This window comes from Aedes aegypti, chromosome 2 (genome assembly GCF_002204515.2).
Source record: "Aedes aegypti strain LVP_AGWG chromosome 2, AaegL5.0 Primary Assembly, whole genome shotgun sequence".
Classification (NCBI taxonomy): domain Eukaryota; kingdom Metazoa; phylum Arthropoda; class Insecta; order Diptera; family Culicidae; genus Aedes; species Aedes aegypti.
The window spans coordinates 70,968,488-70,986,377 of NC_035108.1; the positions used below are offsets into that span (position 1 = coordinate 70,968,488).

Consider the following 17,890-nt stretch of genomic DNA (forward strand, 5'->3'; position numbering starts at 1 on the left):
AATTGCAGCATTCTTACGTGTATTTGTACTCTTTTCTTTTCTCTTTTTCACAGCACCCAACAGTCACAAAGGTCTCCTGCTCCGGTCCGAGGTCCTGTACCGATTGCAGCACTACCAAAGCGCTCTGGCCGACGCCGACAACGCCCTCAAAAGCCGTCCCACGTCGTACAAGGTCAGTATGGGGAGAAGAGTTGCCAGATTGGGGAGCATGTCTTTAATTAGAAGACATTCGAGTAGAATGGAAGAAATTTCAGAATTTATGAGCACAATTGTAAATTATGGGCTTTTTCTCAGCCCTAGATTTAGTTTCAAGAATGGCAATTTCAAGATCTCTTTTAGAGATTCCTTCCACAAATCTTGAAAATTTTGCAGTGATTCATCTGTAGCAATTCGTCCCGGAATCATCCATAGAATAGTCTCGTGTAATCCCACGGAATTTCGTTTCGGAGTGTGTTTGACGGAATCATTCGGTATTTTGCATACCCTGATTGAAAGTAGACGACATTTTTCTTGCAATTGTAAAAAAAAATCCCCTGGCATCCCAATGTTTGGGGACTAATGGGTTAGATTATTCCTACTGTTCTGCATTTCTGCGTGGAGGAGGCCACGGTGGCAGTTACAGAATGTACTAGCTACAGATACTTGAAATGTTTGATGATGATGATGGTGACGATTGTCCCTCGAACGACTTCCTGTAAACATGTTTTCGAGTCCCCGAGTAGCTAAAATACCACTCACTTGACCGCGACCGGGAGCAATTTTAATTTCATTATCGCCGTCGCCATCTTTCTCCGCCCCTCCCCCGTATGTGTGTGAGTGTGTGACAATAATAAGCAAATCTCATGGCGTGCCAGCTTCTCATTTTTAGAACGGCTAAACCTCTGTCATTGCCGCCAGCCCGAGTAATTGATATCGTAATCGTTCTCCACTTGGGTGCAGAACTAATGATTTCATCGCGAGTGCATTGCCGAGGAGTGGAGGCGTATAAGTACCTTCGCGGTGTGTCTGGAACCGTTATTAAGGAAAACAAAATATTTATCAATTTGGAATTATTCTAGTATTCGAGTAGAGCTTCCTCAGCCGAGTGGTTATAGTCCGCTACAAAGCAAAGCCATACTGAAGGAGTCCGGGTTCGATTCCCGGTCGGTCCAGGATCTTTTCGTAATGAAAATTTCCTTGACTTCCCTGGGCATAGAGTATAATCGTACATGCCACACGATATACGAATGCGAAAATGGCAACTTTGGCAAAGAAACCTTTCAGTTAATAACTGCGGAAGTACTCATTGAACACTAAGCTAAGAAGCAGGCTGTCCCAGTGAGATCGTAACCATTTGAATATCTTTTCTTAATATTAAACCTCCAAACCACGATTGCTTTCGTGTTCCTCTTAGATTTTTTTTTAAATCACGGAGAAGGTGCTTGAATTATATATCTTTCAAATGTTGGGTGACAAATTGATGGCCATTTTTCCCGTAATAACGGACTCTCACAACACCGTGACCCACCTACCTTGGCGAGGGCTTATGGCGACGATCGACGACAGTACGCGGTACAAGTACCGTTACCTGAGACAGGTTGTTTGTCTCTCTCGAGTGCCACTAGAATTTCCGCCTTCTGTCGTCATCTGATGCAGTACCCATGCAGTACCTACTGCGCTGATGCAGAACTGCGGCGGCGGCGGCGTGGCAGCTGCGGGTTTGAGCGCGGTGCATTGCCGAGAACAACTTATTTCTCGTTAGATAAATTGGTTACATAATGCCACTACTGGCACATCGGAATTGAATGACTTTCTGACTTGGCGTGTGAAATTCAAGATAACGCTAAATGCGTAGCGGCGCTCGAGTGGCCAGAAGGAATGATACATATAGGGGCGATGGGAAGCCATCTGTTGGAAAATATGACAGTGTCCGTCAGATTTTAGCAACTTGGTGTGGGAGTATCCTTGGCCAAAATAGTCTGCTTTGTGTCCTCGATTTTTTTTAATTCTCTGACTGAGATTATAAGCTTTGAATGCTGTATTCCGTCTAATGGACTAATGTGTTTAATTTCACGATTAAAAGCAGAAAAATCTTGCTAGAAATCCAACGAGTGGATTTAAGTTTCTCTGTTCGGATGTATCATAGAAGTCAGCAAAATATGTTGTGCAAGATTTTTTGGAAAGTCATTTCAATTGTAGGTGGTCAATCCACCACCCGCAGCGCTCGCATTGTATTTGTTCGTGTTTGACGTTTACACACTACCGCCATCTGTTGGCCTATCGGCCAATCACATCGATTCTAGCATTGGGCGTACATGTTCTCTTGAGTATGATTTAGATCGCGATTTGTTCTAAGTGCTATTTGTCTATTTGTCTGTGGACATACTATTCTATGACGTAAGGTCTGTAATGACAATTGGCTAAGTCTGGTTAGAACCTTTTGGGACCTTCGAATGAAGAAATGGGAAAATTCTATCTGAAGACAGTTTTTTTTGTGAATTTGTTCATATAATTGTGCTGAGTAGTGATAAAAACCGGTGATGTTTTTCTTACATAACCGCAGAAAGCTTGTCAAAACTTCAAATTGGAAAAAAAATATCAGCCTAAACTTTTTACCCGATACATTCACCTTACGTTCTACACGGTAAAATTGGTACTGAATTTGGTAATTTAAGAATTTTCGCGATCATTTCTACTGACTATGTTGGATTTTCGAGGTAATTGTGCAAAATTCTTCCACGTCTTTCGTGTACCAGCTTCGATAACTTTTGCTTAGATTTTCTTCTGAATTAAAAGGCTGTAATGTGTCCCATAAAATATGGGCACGACTTTACCAAACTGCCTTTTCGAAACTAGTGCAGATAAAAATCTGAGTTTCACACATATTATTCTCGCATCATTAAGAGCAGATTTTGAATTTTGAGTAATTTTTCCGCTACCTGTTTGTACATGGTGTAACATTTCTGGAAGCTCATCTAACCAGGTCTGCACAAATCGCGTTAAAGCTGAGCGACTTTGTTGTAAAAAAAAATGTGCTAGGTCATAAAGTACGTCCAATAAAAATCTGAAAAAATATATTCATCATTGCTGATACGATAAATGATCAGACTATAGCTTATTTTATTGGAAATCATAAACTACTGGAATACTTATATGAAATTTGAATAGAAGCTAAAAATCCGGTTTCAGTTGTGATCGATTTTAAAAAAGGGTCAAACCAAGTCCTTGAATATCCGTTAAAACCTGTAAAAATCAATTTTTTTTTAATTAACTCATTACGCGTGGTAAAGATGGACAAATTATGGGTGAAATTATGAAAAAAAATCCACGTGCTCGGCTGGGATTTGAACTCAGGACTCTTGTATGCTAGACGAGCGCTTTACCAACTAAGCTACCGAGCCACTTGGTGACCCAATAACTGAGTTGGTTACAAGTATAGAATTCAAATCCCTACAGACCACGCGGACCCCTTTCATAACCCATATCCATCCATCTCATGTTAAATACACAGGCGAGAAGAGCGAGTGCGATTTATTTAGTGTTGAAACTGTTTGTCTATCGTACCTACATCGCTTCCACAACTGAACGGTTCCATTTGAATTCGAATGTCGGTTTACTTTTGTATTTTTTGATTTGGATGAAATTTTGCACATGCTATCTTTATGCCCAAAAATGCCTTTTTGCATCATCGGCTCGCCATTTTGACTCTAGCCTTACTTTTGAGAAGGGCCTAAGAAAAAAAAACCCTTAATAATTTTCAAAAAATTATAGCTTAGAAACGGTTTGTCCGATCAGTTTGGCGCCTTCCGCAAAGTTTTAGGTTATTGTTGGGACTATCTGGAAAAAAATACACTGTAAAAAAAATGTTGTAATTTTTTATATATCGAAAATAAAGCATAGCATAGCATAGCATAGCATAAACTGACTGTACATGTCAATGGTTGCTACTCCGTGATTGATCGGAACTGGTAAGAATTGCACTACGATCCAAATGAATAAGGGATGGGAGTTTCCGCTTACTCTCGAAGTGCAATTTTAGCAGATCTAATATTATTGATCAATAACGGCGCCGGCCAAGTCCTTACAGTCAGTTGGGATGGGGAAGGAATGTTAGGGTGTAATGATTGTTGCTTCTAGAGACCGAGAATACCTCTGCATCTCCACAATCACCACGGGAAGGGTGTTTATTAGTGAGGAAGGAAAAGATCTGGGAGTCACCTCTGGTCGGTGATGCGATCCATGGACAAGGGGGAAATATACGACTTGTATTTAAAGCTAGTTTTGTATTTTTGTCTCGAGAAGTTTTTGGAAAAATTACGTCAACATCTATAATGTCGAACAATTCAAAAGACGTTTTTATTAATGACGAAAACTGAAAATTACATGTATATATTTTAACTTATATGAAACAGGAATAATGCCGACACTTGTAGTGACGAACCATACATAGTTTGTTTGAAAATTACATATGAGTATTACTGTGCATTTTGTCTCGATATGGTAGAAGTTTTAGAAAATACGTCAACATTCACAATGTCGAACAATTCAAAGGATAATTTTTAATAATGTCAAAAAGAGAAAAATATATGTATATTCAAATTGTATAAGAAAAAAGCATAATGCCGACACCTATAGTGACAAACCATACAAAGTTTGTTTTAATATTACATAAAAGTTACGCTTTCAAGAAAATATGTGTTATCATAAGCATGAAACGAACTCACCAGTTGGCCATCCATTCTCGACTGAACACAAAACTGACACTGACAGCAAAACTTCTTGGCGTCCCGAAAATAAACCGTCTTGCTTGGGCCTTCCCAAATACGTACCCAGCAAGACGCTCCAAAACAAAGGGAAAAAAAAAAATCTCCGGCGACGAAAACACGCGCGAAACCGTCAACAAACTCTATCGGACGACGCAAAACCGAACCGTCCTGCTTGGGCTTCTCGAAGCACTACCCAGCAAGACGCTCCAAAACAGGGGGAAAAAATTCTCCGGCAACGAAAACGCGCGAATCCGTCAGCTAAATCAATCGGACGACGCAAAACCGAACTGTCCTGCTTGGGCTTCACAAAGCACTACCCAGCAAGACGCTCCAAAACAGGGGGAAAAAAATTCTCCGGCAACGAAAACGCGCGAATCCGTCAGCTAAATCAATCGGACGACGCAAAACCGAACTGTCCTGCTTGGGCTTCACAAAGCACTACCCAGCAAGACGCTCCAAAACAGGGGGAAAAAAATTCTCCGGCAACGAAAACGCGCGAATCCGTCAGCTAAATCAATCGGACGACGCAAAACCGAACTGTCCTGCTTGGGCTTCACAAAGCACTACCCAGCAAGACGCTCCAAAACAGGGGGAAAAAAATTCTCCGGCAACGAAAACGCGCGAATCCGTCAGCTAAATCAATCGGACGACGCAAAACCGAACTGTCCTGCTTGGGCTTCACAAAGCACTACCCAGCAAGACGCTCCAAAACAGGGGGAAAAAAATTCTCCGGCAACGAAAACGCGCGAATCCGTCAGCTAAATCAATCGGACGACGCAAAACCGAACTGTCCTGCTTGGGCTTCACAAAGCACTACCCAGCAAGACGCTCCAAAACAGGGGGAAAAAAATTCTCCGGCAACGAAAACGCGCGAATCCGTCAGCTAAATCAATCGGACGACGCAAAACCGAACTGTCCTGCTTGGGCTTCTCGAAGCACTACCCAGCAAGACGCTCCAAAACAGGGGGAAAAAATTCTCCGGCAACGAAAACGCGCGAATCCGTCAGCTAAATCAATCGGACGACGCAAAACCGAACTGTCCTGCTTGGGCTTCTCGAAGCACTACCCAGCAAGACGCTCCAAAACAGGGGGAAAAAATTCTCCGGCAACGAAAACGCGCGAATCCGTCAGCTAAATCAATCGGACGACGCAAAACCGAACTGTCCTGCTTGGGCTTCACAAAGCACTACCCAGCAAGACGCTCCAAAACAGGGGGAAAAAAATTCTCCGGCAACGAAAACGCGCGAATCCGTCAGCTAAATCAATCGGACGACGCAAAACCGAACTGTCCTGCTTGGGCTTCTCGAAGCACTACCCAGCAAGACGCTCCAAAACAGGGGGAAAAAATTCTCCGGCAACGAAAACGCGCGAATCCGTCAGCTAAATCAATCGGACGACGCAAAACCGAACTGTCCTGCTTGGGCTTCTCGAAGCACTACCCAGCAAGACGCTCCAAAACAGGGGGAAAAAATTCTCCGGCAACGAAAACGCGCGAATCCGTCAGCTAAATCAATCGGACGACGCAAAACCGAACTGTCCTGCTTGGGCTTCACAAAGCACTACCCAGCAAGACGCTCCAAAACAGGGGGAAAAAAAATTCTCCGGCAACGAAAACGCGCGAATCCGTCAGCTAAATCAATCGGACGACGCAAAACCGAACTGTCCTGCTTGGGCTTCTCGAAGCACTACCTGTAAAAAAAATGTTGTAATTTTTTATATATCGAAAATAAAGCTTAAAAATCAATTTTCTCAAAAATCGTATTTTAGATTTTTTTTTATTTTTTTATATGTTGAAGTAGACAAAAAATAAAGTCTTTTGCACAGTGGGTCAAGATGGAGAAATCATGGACAAAAAAGTTATGATTTAAAAAAAAGGTGAATTTGTTGAAAATGGTCATAATAAACTTTTCAAATGTCTCGGTAGCAATTAGCAAAATTTTCTCATATACCTTTTTTTGTTGAAAATTTTGCGTACTTTCATAAAATCGGGTCGAAAAGCATTCAAAAAGTTTATTTAGACCATATTGAAAAATCAACCTTTTTTTAAAAAATCATAACTTTTTTGTCCATGATTTCTCCAGCTTGACCCACTGTGCAAAAGACTTTATTTTTTGTCTACTTTAACATATAAAAAAATAAAAAAAATCTAAAATACGATTTTTGAGAAAATTGATTTTTAAGCTTTATTTTCGATATATAAAAAATTTTAAAAAAAATATTTTTACAGTGTATATTTTTTTTTCCAGATAGTCCCAACAATAACCTAAAACTTTGCGGAAGGCACCAAACTGATCGGACAAACCGTTTCTAAGTAATATTTTTTTGAAAATTATTAAGGATTTTTTCCTTAGGCCCTTCTCAAAAGTAAGGCTAGAGTCAAAATGGCGAGCCGATGATGCAAAAAGGCATTTTTGGGCATAAAGAAAGCATGTGCAAAATTTCATCCAAATCAAAAAATATAAAAATGAAATTTGGGAAAAAAGTCGTCATTTTCTGTGGAACCGCTCAACTACTGTATTGTGGAAGAGTAAAGATGTGGGAAGGCTATCAACGTGTCGTTCTCATTCAAGTGACGACATGACTACTACAGAGAGGCAGTAGCTTAGTTGGTAAAGCGCTCGTCTAGCATACAAGAGTCCTGGGTTCAAATCCCAGCCGAGCACGTGGATTTTTTCATAATTTTACCCATAATTTGACCATCTTTACCACGCGTAATGAGTTAATTAATTTAATAACCATGCGGATTGGATTACCTTACAGCTCAATATAAGCGTCAATTTACAAATTTTTTTATTGCCTATATTTTTATTTATATTGAAAATACCTGAAAATACATAATTTCGTGAATTTGACTCATGTGGAGAGAAAAATTAACGATTTTTTTTTTAAATTAATCTTTTTTCAAGTACTTTCTAGCGAAGCCGGATAAAATTTTAAACACAAATTCTTGTGCAACATCTGTGATACAATGAACTTGAACTCACCACGTCGAAGGATTTCGATAAAAACATTTATTATTAGTTAAAATCCAACAAAACTCAAAAGTAGGGTCTGTGCTATTTAGATAAGAATACATGTTATAATGTGAAAAATGTTAATCTAAATGGTTATTTTATCAAACAAAATTTTCACAAAAATCATTTGAACTACCCCAAGGAAAAATACAAAAATATAAAAAAAAATATTTGTTTGGAAAAATATTGTAATATTCGTTATCATAGTCATGCCCATCCTTTCTGTGACACCCTCTATTAGAAAGACGACATTTTTTTGTCATTCCTAATGTTGTTTTTGACATTTCCGGTATTGAAAAAGTTTGAGTATTCTACAGCATTACCCATTCTAGTTGGAACGGTATTAAAATTAAAATATATTAAAATTAAATATTAAATATATTACTTAAAATTATAATATAACGCAACCAGTTTTTTTTTTTGTAACATTACATCGAGAATTTAGGAATAAATTTCCCACATACTCTTTAAGACAATGAATAAAATAATTAATGAAAAAAATTATAGAAAACCTCTTTCGAAAATATAACTCTTCTTGGGAGATTTTCTAAGGAAATGTTTCTGAACGAATACCTGCTGGGATTATCGGTGGTATTCTAGAAGAATTCTCTAGGGGATCTGGGAAACTCAGTTTTTTAACGAATCTCTGCATATTTTTTGTAATAAAAAAAACGTAGAAAAATCTCTAAACGATTTTTTTTTTAAATTACTTTGAGAACTCACTGGAGAAAAAAACATACAGAAATTTTAAACAAAATCTCTGGTGTTATCAAAGAAGTATTTTGTTGATTTGGAGAAAAAAACATACAGAAATTTTAAACAAAATCTCTGGTGTTATCAAAGAAGTATTTTGTTTACACATAGAATTGAAGAAAATTAAGTAGTAAATAGTATGGTTCTTGAACAAATACTCGGAGACTCTTGCAGAAGTTTAAAATGAAATTTCTAGAGATATTCCGAGGAGATTGGATTTCAGGTTTTTTAACGGATACCTATATTATTTTCTAGAAAAATGTCTAGAGCACTCCACGAATTACAGTCAGCGATAAACGTTAGTAACCACATGCTGTTTTTTTCATATAAAATACACAAGTTTGGGGATCTGTATCTGTATCTGTAGCTTATGGTTGTCCGAATTGGCTGACATTTGACCGAATTGACAAACTACAAGTAACCTGAAGTTTTGTGTATACTGAGTTAATGAAGTTTTCAGTCGTTTTCCGAGGAGTTTCTGAGGGTTGGCCAAAGAGAAAAGTAAGTAACCGAAACAATGGGGTTACACACACTTGCAGAACACATCAACCACTTACAACTCATCATTTTTTAATTAAATTGAAAAAACTGTCGGCTACTTATTTTTCTCTTTGACCAACCCTCTGAAACTCTTCGGAGAATGATTGAAATTCAATGAGCTCACCGTACACAAAACTTTAGGTTATTTGTGGTTCGTCATCCAAGTTTCAGCCAATTCGGCCTACCAGAAGCTGAGATACAGATGCCCAAATTTAGAAATTTTGTATGGCAGAACAGCATTTGGTTACTAACTTTTGTCACTGACTGTATTACTGAATTTTTCTTCAAAAGGTCCGCTGGAAGATTTCATGAAAAACGACCGGAATATGTTTTGAGTCTCTGGACAGAAACACTCCTGAAAAAATTGAATGTATTGTTGGCTGAATTGTTTGGAGAATGAATAGCAGAATTTACTCTATATTCTGGACAAATTATTTGCTGATTTCTTGATTCTTCATCTTAGGCACAGTAGATTTATAGATGGAAGTAGAAAAAACAACTGTTAAAGAATCCAGAATTCATTGGAAAGAACTCTTGGACATTTTCTAAAGAAATTCCTGGAGGAATATTTTAACCACTTCTTCGTAAAACTAGATGAGAACTTTCTGATCGAATTCCTCAAGGAATCATCAAGACAGGAATCCGATGAGTCAATACGGATCAAATGCTTATAGGAACCCTTGGAGGAATCTCACAACTAGACCTCGTTTTGGGAAAAAAAAACTAGTGGAAATCCTGGTACGATTTCTAAAAAAAATATCGGAAATTTTTATACACGAATATTAGGAGGGTTAACTAGTAAATTTTCTGGGAAATCCTTATCTGAATTATTTGAGCAATGTATTTTAAGTTTTATACTTGATTATCAAGAGGGTTCAAGATGAGCCCAGGGAGAAGTTATTGTACGAATATCTGAAGGTACCCTGAGAATGGTTCTATTTAAAATCCTTGGATAAATTTCAGGAGAAAAATCAAATTCTTTGAGAAATTATTTGAAAAATATCTGTAGAAATTCCCAAAGTTTTACCTAAATATTTCCTTATGTAATTTTAGAAAAATTATTATCAAATAAACGTTAAATAGATCGACGATGGCAGCGTGGTTCGGTGACGCACAAACCTGATCTGAGTGTGATCTAGTGTTTCTGAATGGAAAGTGTAAATCAATAATTATTTAAGTTTTCTTTGAAAACTTAGGTGAGTAGCAGGCTTGGTTCCAGTACGACCGTAAATGTCACAAAAATAAAGAAAAATAATGTGTACAAATGTACAAATGTACAATGGAAAAATGTTGGTTTGACCATTGAGCTTATAGCTCACTCAATATAGATTCACGACTGCATTCAATGATAGTAAACGTTTGCATTGCTTTGATTTGGTATTGGTTGGTGATTGAATCTTGAAGAATGTTTATTTTAGTTCATGAATCATGTTTATAATAAAAATTGGAAAAATAAATGGGAATCAAAAAAAGTTACGTGGTATCGAGTTACGTTATAAAGAGCTTACGTTATATCGAGGTATGACTGTATAACCTTATGATCGAAAAAAAAAACATTGTCAGAGAATCCCAGCGCTTAAAATAATCGTAGCAAAAATAAGCTGTTTGACAACAGTTCTGACTGATAATTCAACATATGTCACATAAAAGCATTTTAAAAGTTATTTACTAATAAACTTCAATGTAATTCATGTTGAGAAACTTAAAAGTAGATGGAGTACCATGTACCTTTTAATTCCGCTCCTAAATGCTTATCTCTGACAGATACGCGTATTTCGACTACCATTTGCAGTCTTCTTCAGTGTCAGTTACTCGTATCCGTATCGGAGTGGATACGAGTAACTGACACTGAAGAAGACTGCAAGTGGTAGCGAAATACGCGTATCTGTCAAAGATAAGCATTTAGGAGCGGAATTAAAAGGTACACGGTACTCCATCTACTTTTAAGTTTCTCTATTTGAGATGCTGCTCAGAGGATTCGAACATTCATTAAAGAGTTGATAATTTATGTTTCCAAACTTAATCTTCCGGTCGTCGTGTGGTTGACCGCCTCCAAAAGCACCACGTTGATGCTGAGTACCTCAATCTGAAATATCCTTTGGAAAAATTAAAAATATTCAACATGTTCTCAACTTTTGTATCGCAAGTTAAATCATTTTTTATCACACGAGATTTTAAACTCTGGAGTAATTCGTAAAAAGTTAAATGGTGAAGTATGACGGAAATATAGCAACATAAGTTGATCATTTTATAAAAGAAAACGAATATATTCATCCTCGCTATATTCACGAAAATCTAACACACATGTGCTCCTACTACACATAGCTTCAGTTTTGCATCGTTACCAACTCTCATCTACCAAATTGATTTGCCAAAACAATTTTCGCTCACGTTTCTCCCTTCATTCCCGCTATCTCTTCCACCACCCACCACGATTCAATCTGGAGCTCAACAGTTGGCCAACGGGCGCCCATAAGGGGCCCTATACCTAATGTTGCTCAACCTCACTAGCTGACGCCCAGAAGCAAATCCTCGCTGACATGACACATATGCATGAAGGTACGGTATCAGGCATGCGAGGACGAAGCGAAGAAGCGACCACCCCAAATCGTAATTCAATATTCAGGCCTGGTCACGCGTGTCTGCTTCAATGTCCTTTTAGTAAATTTTTCCAGGTCGTTCAATTGGAACCATACACCGAATGGTGGTGATTTCGTTTTAAATATTATAACTTTTTAGACGTTTTCATTCCTCTACCTAAAAAAATCATTTATTGTGGGAATAGAAATTTGCAACGATTTTCGTCTAAAATTATTAATAATTATTCCAATGATCATGTTCAATGTTCATGTAGGAATCCGAACTGTTCATTGTAAAAAAATGAATTCGTTGATGTGGACCATCATTCTGTTCAAAATGTTCAGAAAGTTCACTGTTGGAGGAAAGCAAGCTGATTAGATGATAGCTGGAAGCTTCAGAATGGTTTTTGGCTGGTTTTAAATATGGTACAACTTTGGCATTTTTCTTTTTGTCAAGGAAATATGCCAACTGCAAACATTTGTTAAATATATCTACCAAGAATGATAAGCAAATTTTTTGATGAAAGTGTAATTCCATCATCGCCAGGAGCTTTTATAATCTTCATTTTGTAAATAATAATTCTCACTTCTTGCAAATCACTCTCCAGGTATTTTCGAAAACGTTCTCTTGATTGAGAATGCTTCTGAAATTCTGGGCATTGCAATTCTTCTTGCTTCAAAAATAAAGTTTTCGAGGGCATTGCAATATCAAATTTCGTTTGCGAAGAAATGTTTTTGTCGAGATTGCAAAAATTTACGATGAATTTCATCAGCTGTAGGTGAACCATTCCAACCTTTTTGCATCATCAAATTTGTTATCGCTCGCCAAAAAAAACAAACCCACGCAACAATGGAAAAGTTCCTTCTTGAAGCTGTGGCGGAGTCACGTTTTGGATTTGTCAACAGGGTTCGAGAATCCTCCGTCTTCGAATAACGAAATGTTCCATTAGATTCCCTCTTATGTACTCTGCCACCGGCGGTCGCTAGTGACGTGATTGATGCCGGGTCATTTCCGATGCCGATATGTTAATACACTTAGGTAATGTGGTAAACTCCCGTTTGGGGCCATCATCCACCGAATGCGCAGCACATGTTCTTCCATCCAGATGACAGTCAACAAATCTCCTGACGTCGCTTTCGGAGGTGGCAACACTTTTTCCTACGTTTGGCAAAGTAACAAATTGCTCCATCCATTTGGTTGTTTGGCCCATCGTTCCATTTATCAACGTTAAGTTTGCGTTACCTACCTCCAATCTAGCATAGTTAAGTATCTGTTTCCAAAATACGAACTCGCTGAGATGGAGACGCATGGTGCGGACAATCTCCCCTCATACAAATTGAACCGGTCGGTGTGTACCAACGAAGGGAGATTAATGATCCTTCGATACACACATTCGCACACTGATGGATTTTCCAGGACAAATGAGGTACATTTTGGGAAGAATTGCTTAGTAGGGATCCCTACCTTTGGCAGACAGATAATCACCGGCGTGATTTTGCGGTCCAGTTACTGTCAATTGTTGCTGTGCCGACAGATGCCAGCTTCGGCCGACGAAGATCGTGAGGAAAGTTAAAATGGATTGATTAATTGTTAAAGTTACGGGTGAGGGTTCTTTGCGGTTTTTTGCAAACCGAATTGGATTTCTATGGAATTCGAAGATAAATGTTGGGGGATAGTTTTCTGTGCCACCAAAACGACGTTTGTTCAAGCATGAGAGACTGAATATGAAACAATTACGCTATAATCTATTCAATCTAATATATGTTTTTAATATTCGATAAATTTAAATAAATATGGAAATAGGGTTCTACACTATAGTTACTGTGAATGTTTGAGCGGAAATTATCATGTTTATCAGCTGTTTGGATGAAATCGAGCAAATGTATTGGAAACATTTTTCCAACTACATTTTCGGCTGAAGGTGACGCTGAAGTTGATGAATTTCTTTCGTTATTGACTTGAAGCTTCTTTAATAAATAAAATAAACTGCAATATGTAGAAAAATAAAAAACAATAAAGTTATTTCTAGCGAATCTGAAGGATGGTTTTTTCCAGAGTGAAACGAATAACTGAACAGGAAGACAAGTTATTATCAAACGTACATTGAGCCCAGAATCCAATGACCAGGTTTCAAAATTCAAAGTTTAGAGCCAGAAACAAAACATCAAAATGTCAGAGACCAGAGTTAAGATCATGAACAACGTTTTCCAGATGTTAAAATTTAGAGTCCAGTATTTTATACACAATAAACTTTGAGTTCAGATTTCAGAATTCATAGTCCAAAGTACAAAACTGATAACCCAGAGACTACACACAAGACTGATGCAAATTTTGAAATGTTGACTCTTATATACTCAAACGACGTCAATAATGGTGAATACCTTCCTCCCAAAGTTTGAAGTTATTCGAAAAAAAATTGACTGTGCACAGGCCAAGTTTATTACTATAGGAAAGGCAAACCATTCTTTATCTTATGCAACTTTTTACCACAATATTCTATGGAAAAGTACACCAACACTTTTCATGTAAATTTATATAAGCTACAACTTTGCTGAAAACCTCGCTTTTGATTGTATCGTTGAATCGATAACAAGTTATTGTTGTTTTCAAAGTCTAACCCTTTATGAGATGATCATTCAATTACTGTCAGAGCAACATTGTTTTATTGCAGTAGAGCATAGTAGGCTGGATTTTTTTTCGATCTATTCGTTCCGCAAAGAGCTGCATTGTCGCAGTTGACGTTTATGTAATTTTCAAACAAACTATGGATGGTTCGTCATAACAGATGTTGTTTCATATAGTTTCGTATAGTTTCAATATTTGTACACATACCTTTCTTTAGTCGTCATCAACTAAAAATAACATTGGAATAGTTCGCCATTTTGAATGTTGATGTACTTTTTTGAATCTTCTACCAATATTTTCTCACCACGAGATAAAAATGCAAAACTAGTTTTAAGTATAATCGTGTTTTTCCTCCTTATCCAGGGATCGCATCACCGACCAAAGGTGACTCCAGATCTATTTCCTCGCTCACTAATAAAAACTCTTCTCGTCATGATTGTGTAGATGCAGAGGTATTCTCGATCTGTAGCAGCAACAACCAGTCCCATATTAGAATCTTAGCGACCAGATTACAGATTTTGATGTGCAGAGTTCACGTTCACTTCCAGAATCCAGCACCCAAATTCATATTTAAGAATCATCGTTGAGCTCCCATTCCAGATCTGAGAGGTCAATGTTATGAATCTAGTTGCAGGATGCGAAGAGTTCAAGGCTTGAAATACAGTGTCCAGAATCCAAAGTGCTGAGTTATGAATCGAGAGTTCACAATCAAGACTGCACAATCAAGAACACAAACTACAGAGTTCAGTGTTCAAAATATAAAGAAAAACAGAATTTAGAATCCAGATGTTCAGATTAAAGCATACACTAACTAGAATCTGTATTGCAAAGATTTGTACACAGATTCCAGGCTTTGGAGCAGCAGAGGAGTTCAGCATCTAAAATCTAGAGCTCAGAACCCAAAGTTTAGACATTTGAATCGAAAGTTCAGGGTACAATATCTAGAGCTTTGAGCTCACATGTCAAAATATATAGCACAGTAATCGATGTTCAGAGTCCAAAATGCAAAGTCTACCATTCAAAGTGTAGAGATCCGAAGAGTTTCAAGTAGTCAGAATCTGAAGCACATAACTTAGAGACCTCCATCAAGAGTCCTGGAACGTAACACAGGGAAAAAGAAAATTTACTTTGAAGCCGCAAGTTCATCGTTTATGATCAACAAACTGGAGTCAAGAATACAGATATAATAATCCTTTGTCCAAAGTAAAGAATTCAGAATTGAGTTTCTTCAGAAACCAGAGTCAAATGTACGAAAGCTTCGATGTTCAGAGTGATGAACGGTTTACCTTCCGAATCCAGAGTACGAAGTTCGAAGTGTAGATCAGAGCTTAGAATACAATGTTCAGAATCTAAAGTCAGAGTCCAGAATTTAGAGTGAAAATCCAGAATTGAATTTCCAAACTAACTTCCATAGTCCTGTAGTCCATAGTCCATAGAAATCATGGACCAGGGCTTAGATTTCAGAGCCTTTCTAGATTACAGGTTTTAGAGTTTAGAGTTCAGTGTTAAGAGTTCAGAATCAAAAATCCATTGTGCGTGGTCTAAATTTTAGGATTCAGGATCTCTAGATTCCAAATTTTAGAATGCAGAGTAGGTCAGCGTTCATAATGCAGTCTAGAAATATAAATTCCTGACTGATTCCTGAAATGTTTGGTCCTTTAACTGTTTTGATGTGGTTATAACTATTTTTGATGTGGTTTCAAGTTTAATGATAAGTTTATGCTGCTTGTCTGTTTGGCGTTTGAACGTTATAACTTTGTTATGACAAAATGATTTTGGCAGCACTTTCGTCGCAGGGAAAACATTGTTGACAGGTAGTACTGTTTGTTGAACATAGTGAAACAATGTGTGCGGCAAAGCGTAAATTTAAGTGCAAAAATGATCCGCAAAAATTTTGTTTCGTCTGCGGAAACTACATTTTTACGACACCGGTAAATTTTACTAGTTCATTGCAAACTGCATATCGGCTTTATTTCAAAACTGATACCAAAAACCTCGACAAAACGTGGACTCCAAACGTTGTGTGTACTTCGTGCAAAACATGCTTGGCTAGATGGATGTCTGGAGAAAGGTAATTATTTAATTTTCTACATTCAAATGACTAACAAGTGCTATTTACTAACTAACTAACTAACAAATCTTGTACCAGCCGCCATTTGTATTGTACCGACAATATGGCGCCAACCATTTTGTCATGCAGCGGATTGTTATTTCTGCTTAACCAAAGTCATGCAACACGGACGTCACAAAGCAGTTGAATATCCACAAGTTCAATCAATGACAAAACCGATTCCACATGAAGATTCATCTCCTTATCCTGTTTGTCCAAAGCGAAAACGAGAGCCTTCAGTGGATGACAGTGACGAACCACCCTCTGATGAAACGGACGTGGAATACGAAAGAAAGCCGATGCTGTTTACACAAGCGGAACTCAATGACTTGATAAGGGACTTGGACTTATCAAAAGAAAAATCAGAATTGTTGGCATCGCGCTTGATGGAACGAAACTTTCTTTCTGCTGATACAAAAGTTACTTCCTACAGAAAGCGTCATGAAAAATTTGGAAAATATTTTTCCAAAAAAGACAGTGCTTGCTTTTGCCATGACATAAGAGGCTTGTTTGAAGAATTCGGTGAACCATATGATCCTTCTGAATGGCGTTTGTTTATCGACAGTAGTAAATTAAGTTTAAAAGCTGTTCTGCTGCATCAAGGGAACAATAAGCCTTCGATTCCGCTAGTTCATGCCGTGAACATGAAGGAATCATACGAATCGATGGCTTTTATACTTGACCTGATATGCAACAACCAACATAATTGGAAAATATGCTCAGATCTCAAAGTTGTTGCAATGTTGACTGGCTTGCAACAGGGATATACTAAGTTCATGTGTTTTCTTTGCAAATGGGATAGCCGAGCACGTAAACAACATTACGTTCGGGAAAATTGGCCCGAACGAAAGTCTTTTACAATTGGTCAAGAGAATGTAAGGTGCCATCCTCTCGTAGCGAAGGAACAGATAATACTCCCACCACTGCACATAAAGCTTGGGTTGTTCAAGAATTTTGTAAAGGCGCTTAACAAGGAAGGACCAGCTTTCGGATACCTGAAATCCATTTTTCCAAACTTGTCGGATGCCAAGATTAAGGAAGGTGTGTTCGTTGGTCCTCAAATTAAAAAAATGTTAAACGATGAAGATTTCTACACCGTATTGAACAATCATGAAGCTGAAGCATGGAAATCGTTCCAGCGTGTAGTTGCGGAGTATTTGGGGAACACCAGGAGCCCAGACTATGAAGAAATTGTAGCCGATTTACTCAAAAACTACAAGAGAATGGGTAAATTTTAAAGTTTTGTTTTATTTACTTTCAGTTGTAAAATTTTACATTTTATTTTAACAGGTGTGAATATGTCTCTGAAGATACATTTCCTACACTCGCATTTGAACTTTTTCCCTGAAAACCTCGGCGACGAAAGCGATGAACACGAGGAACGTTTTCATCAGCAAATGAAAATAATGGAACGTCGTTATCAAGGATTTTGGGATAAAGCGATGATGGGCGATTATTGTTGGTTTCTCTTTCGAGAAACAAATTGCAAGCATAACAGACGGAGTGATTCAAACAACCATTTT

At 37.8% G+C, this 17,890-nt stretch overlaps 1 protein-coding gene across 3 annotated transcripts in view; it reads left to right on the plus strand.

Moving 5' to 3' along the window:
- LOC5566222 (LON peptidase N-terminal domain and RING finger protein 2) overlaps positions 1 to 17,890 on the plus strand; it is a 246,215-nt gene that overhangs the window by 213,876 nt on the left and 14,449 nt on the right. For all 3 annotated transcript variants that reach the window (XM_021841182.1, XM_021841184.1, XM_021841183.1), the window contains exon 3: positions 54 to 172. In XM_021841182.1, coding sequence (XP_021696874.1) covers positions 54 to 172 — 119 coding nt within the window. The remainder of the gene's footprint in view (positions 1 to 53; positions 173 to 17,890) is intronic.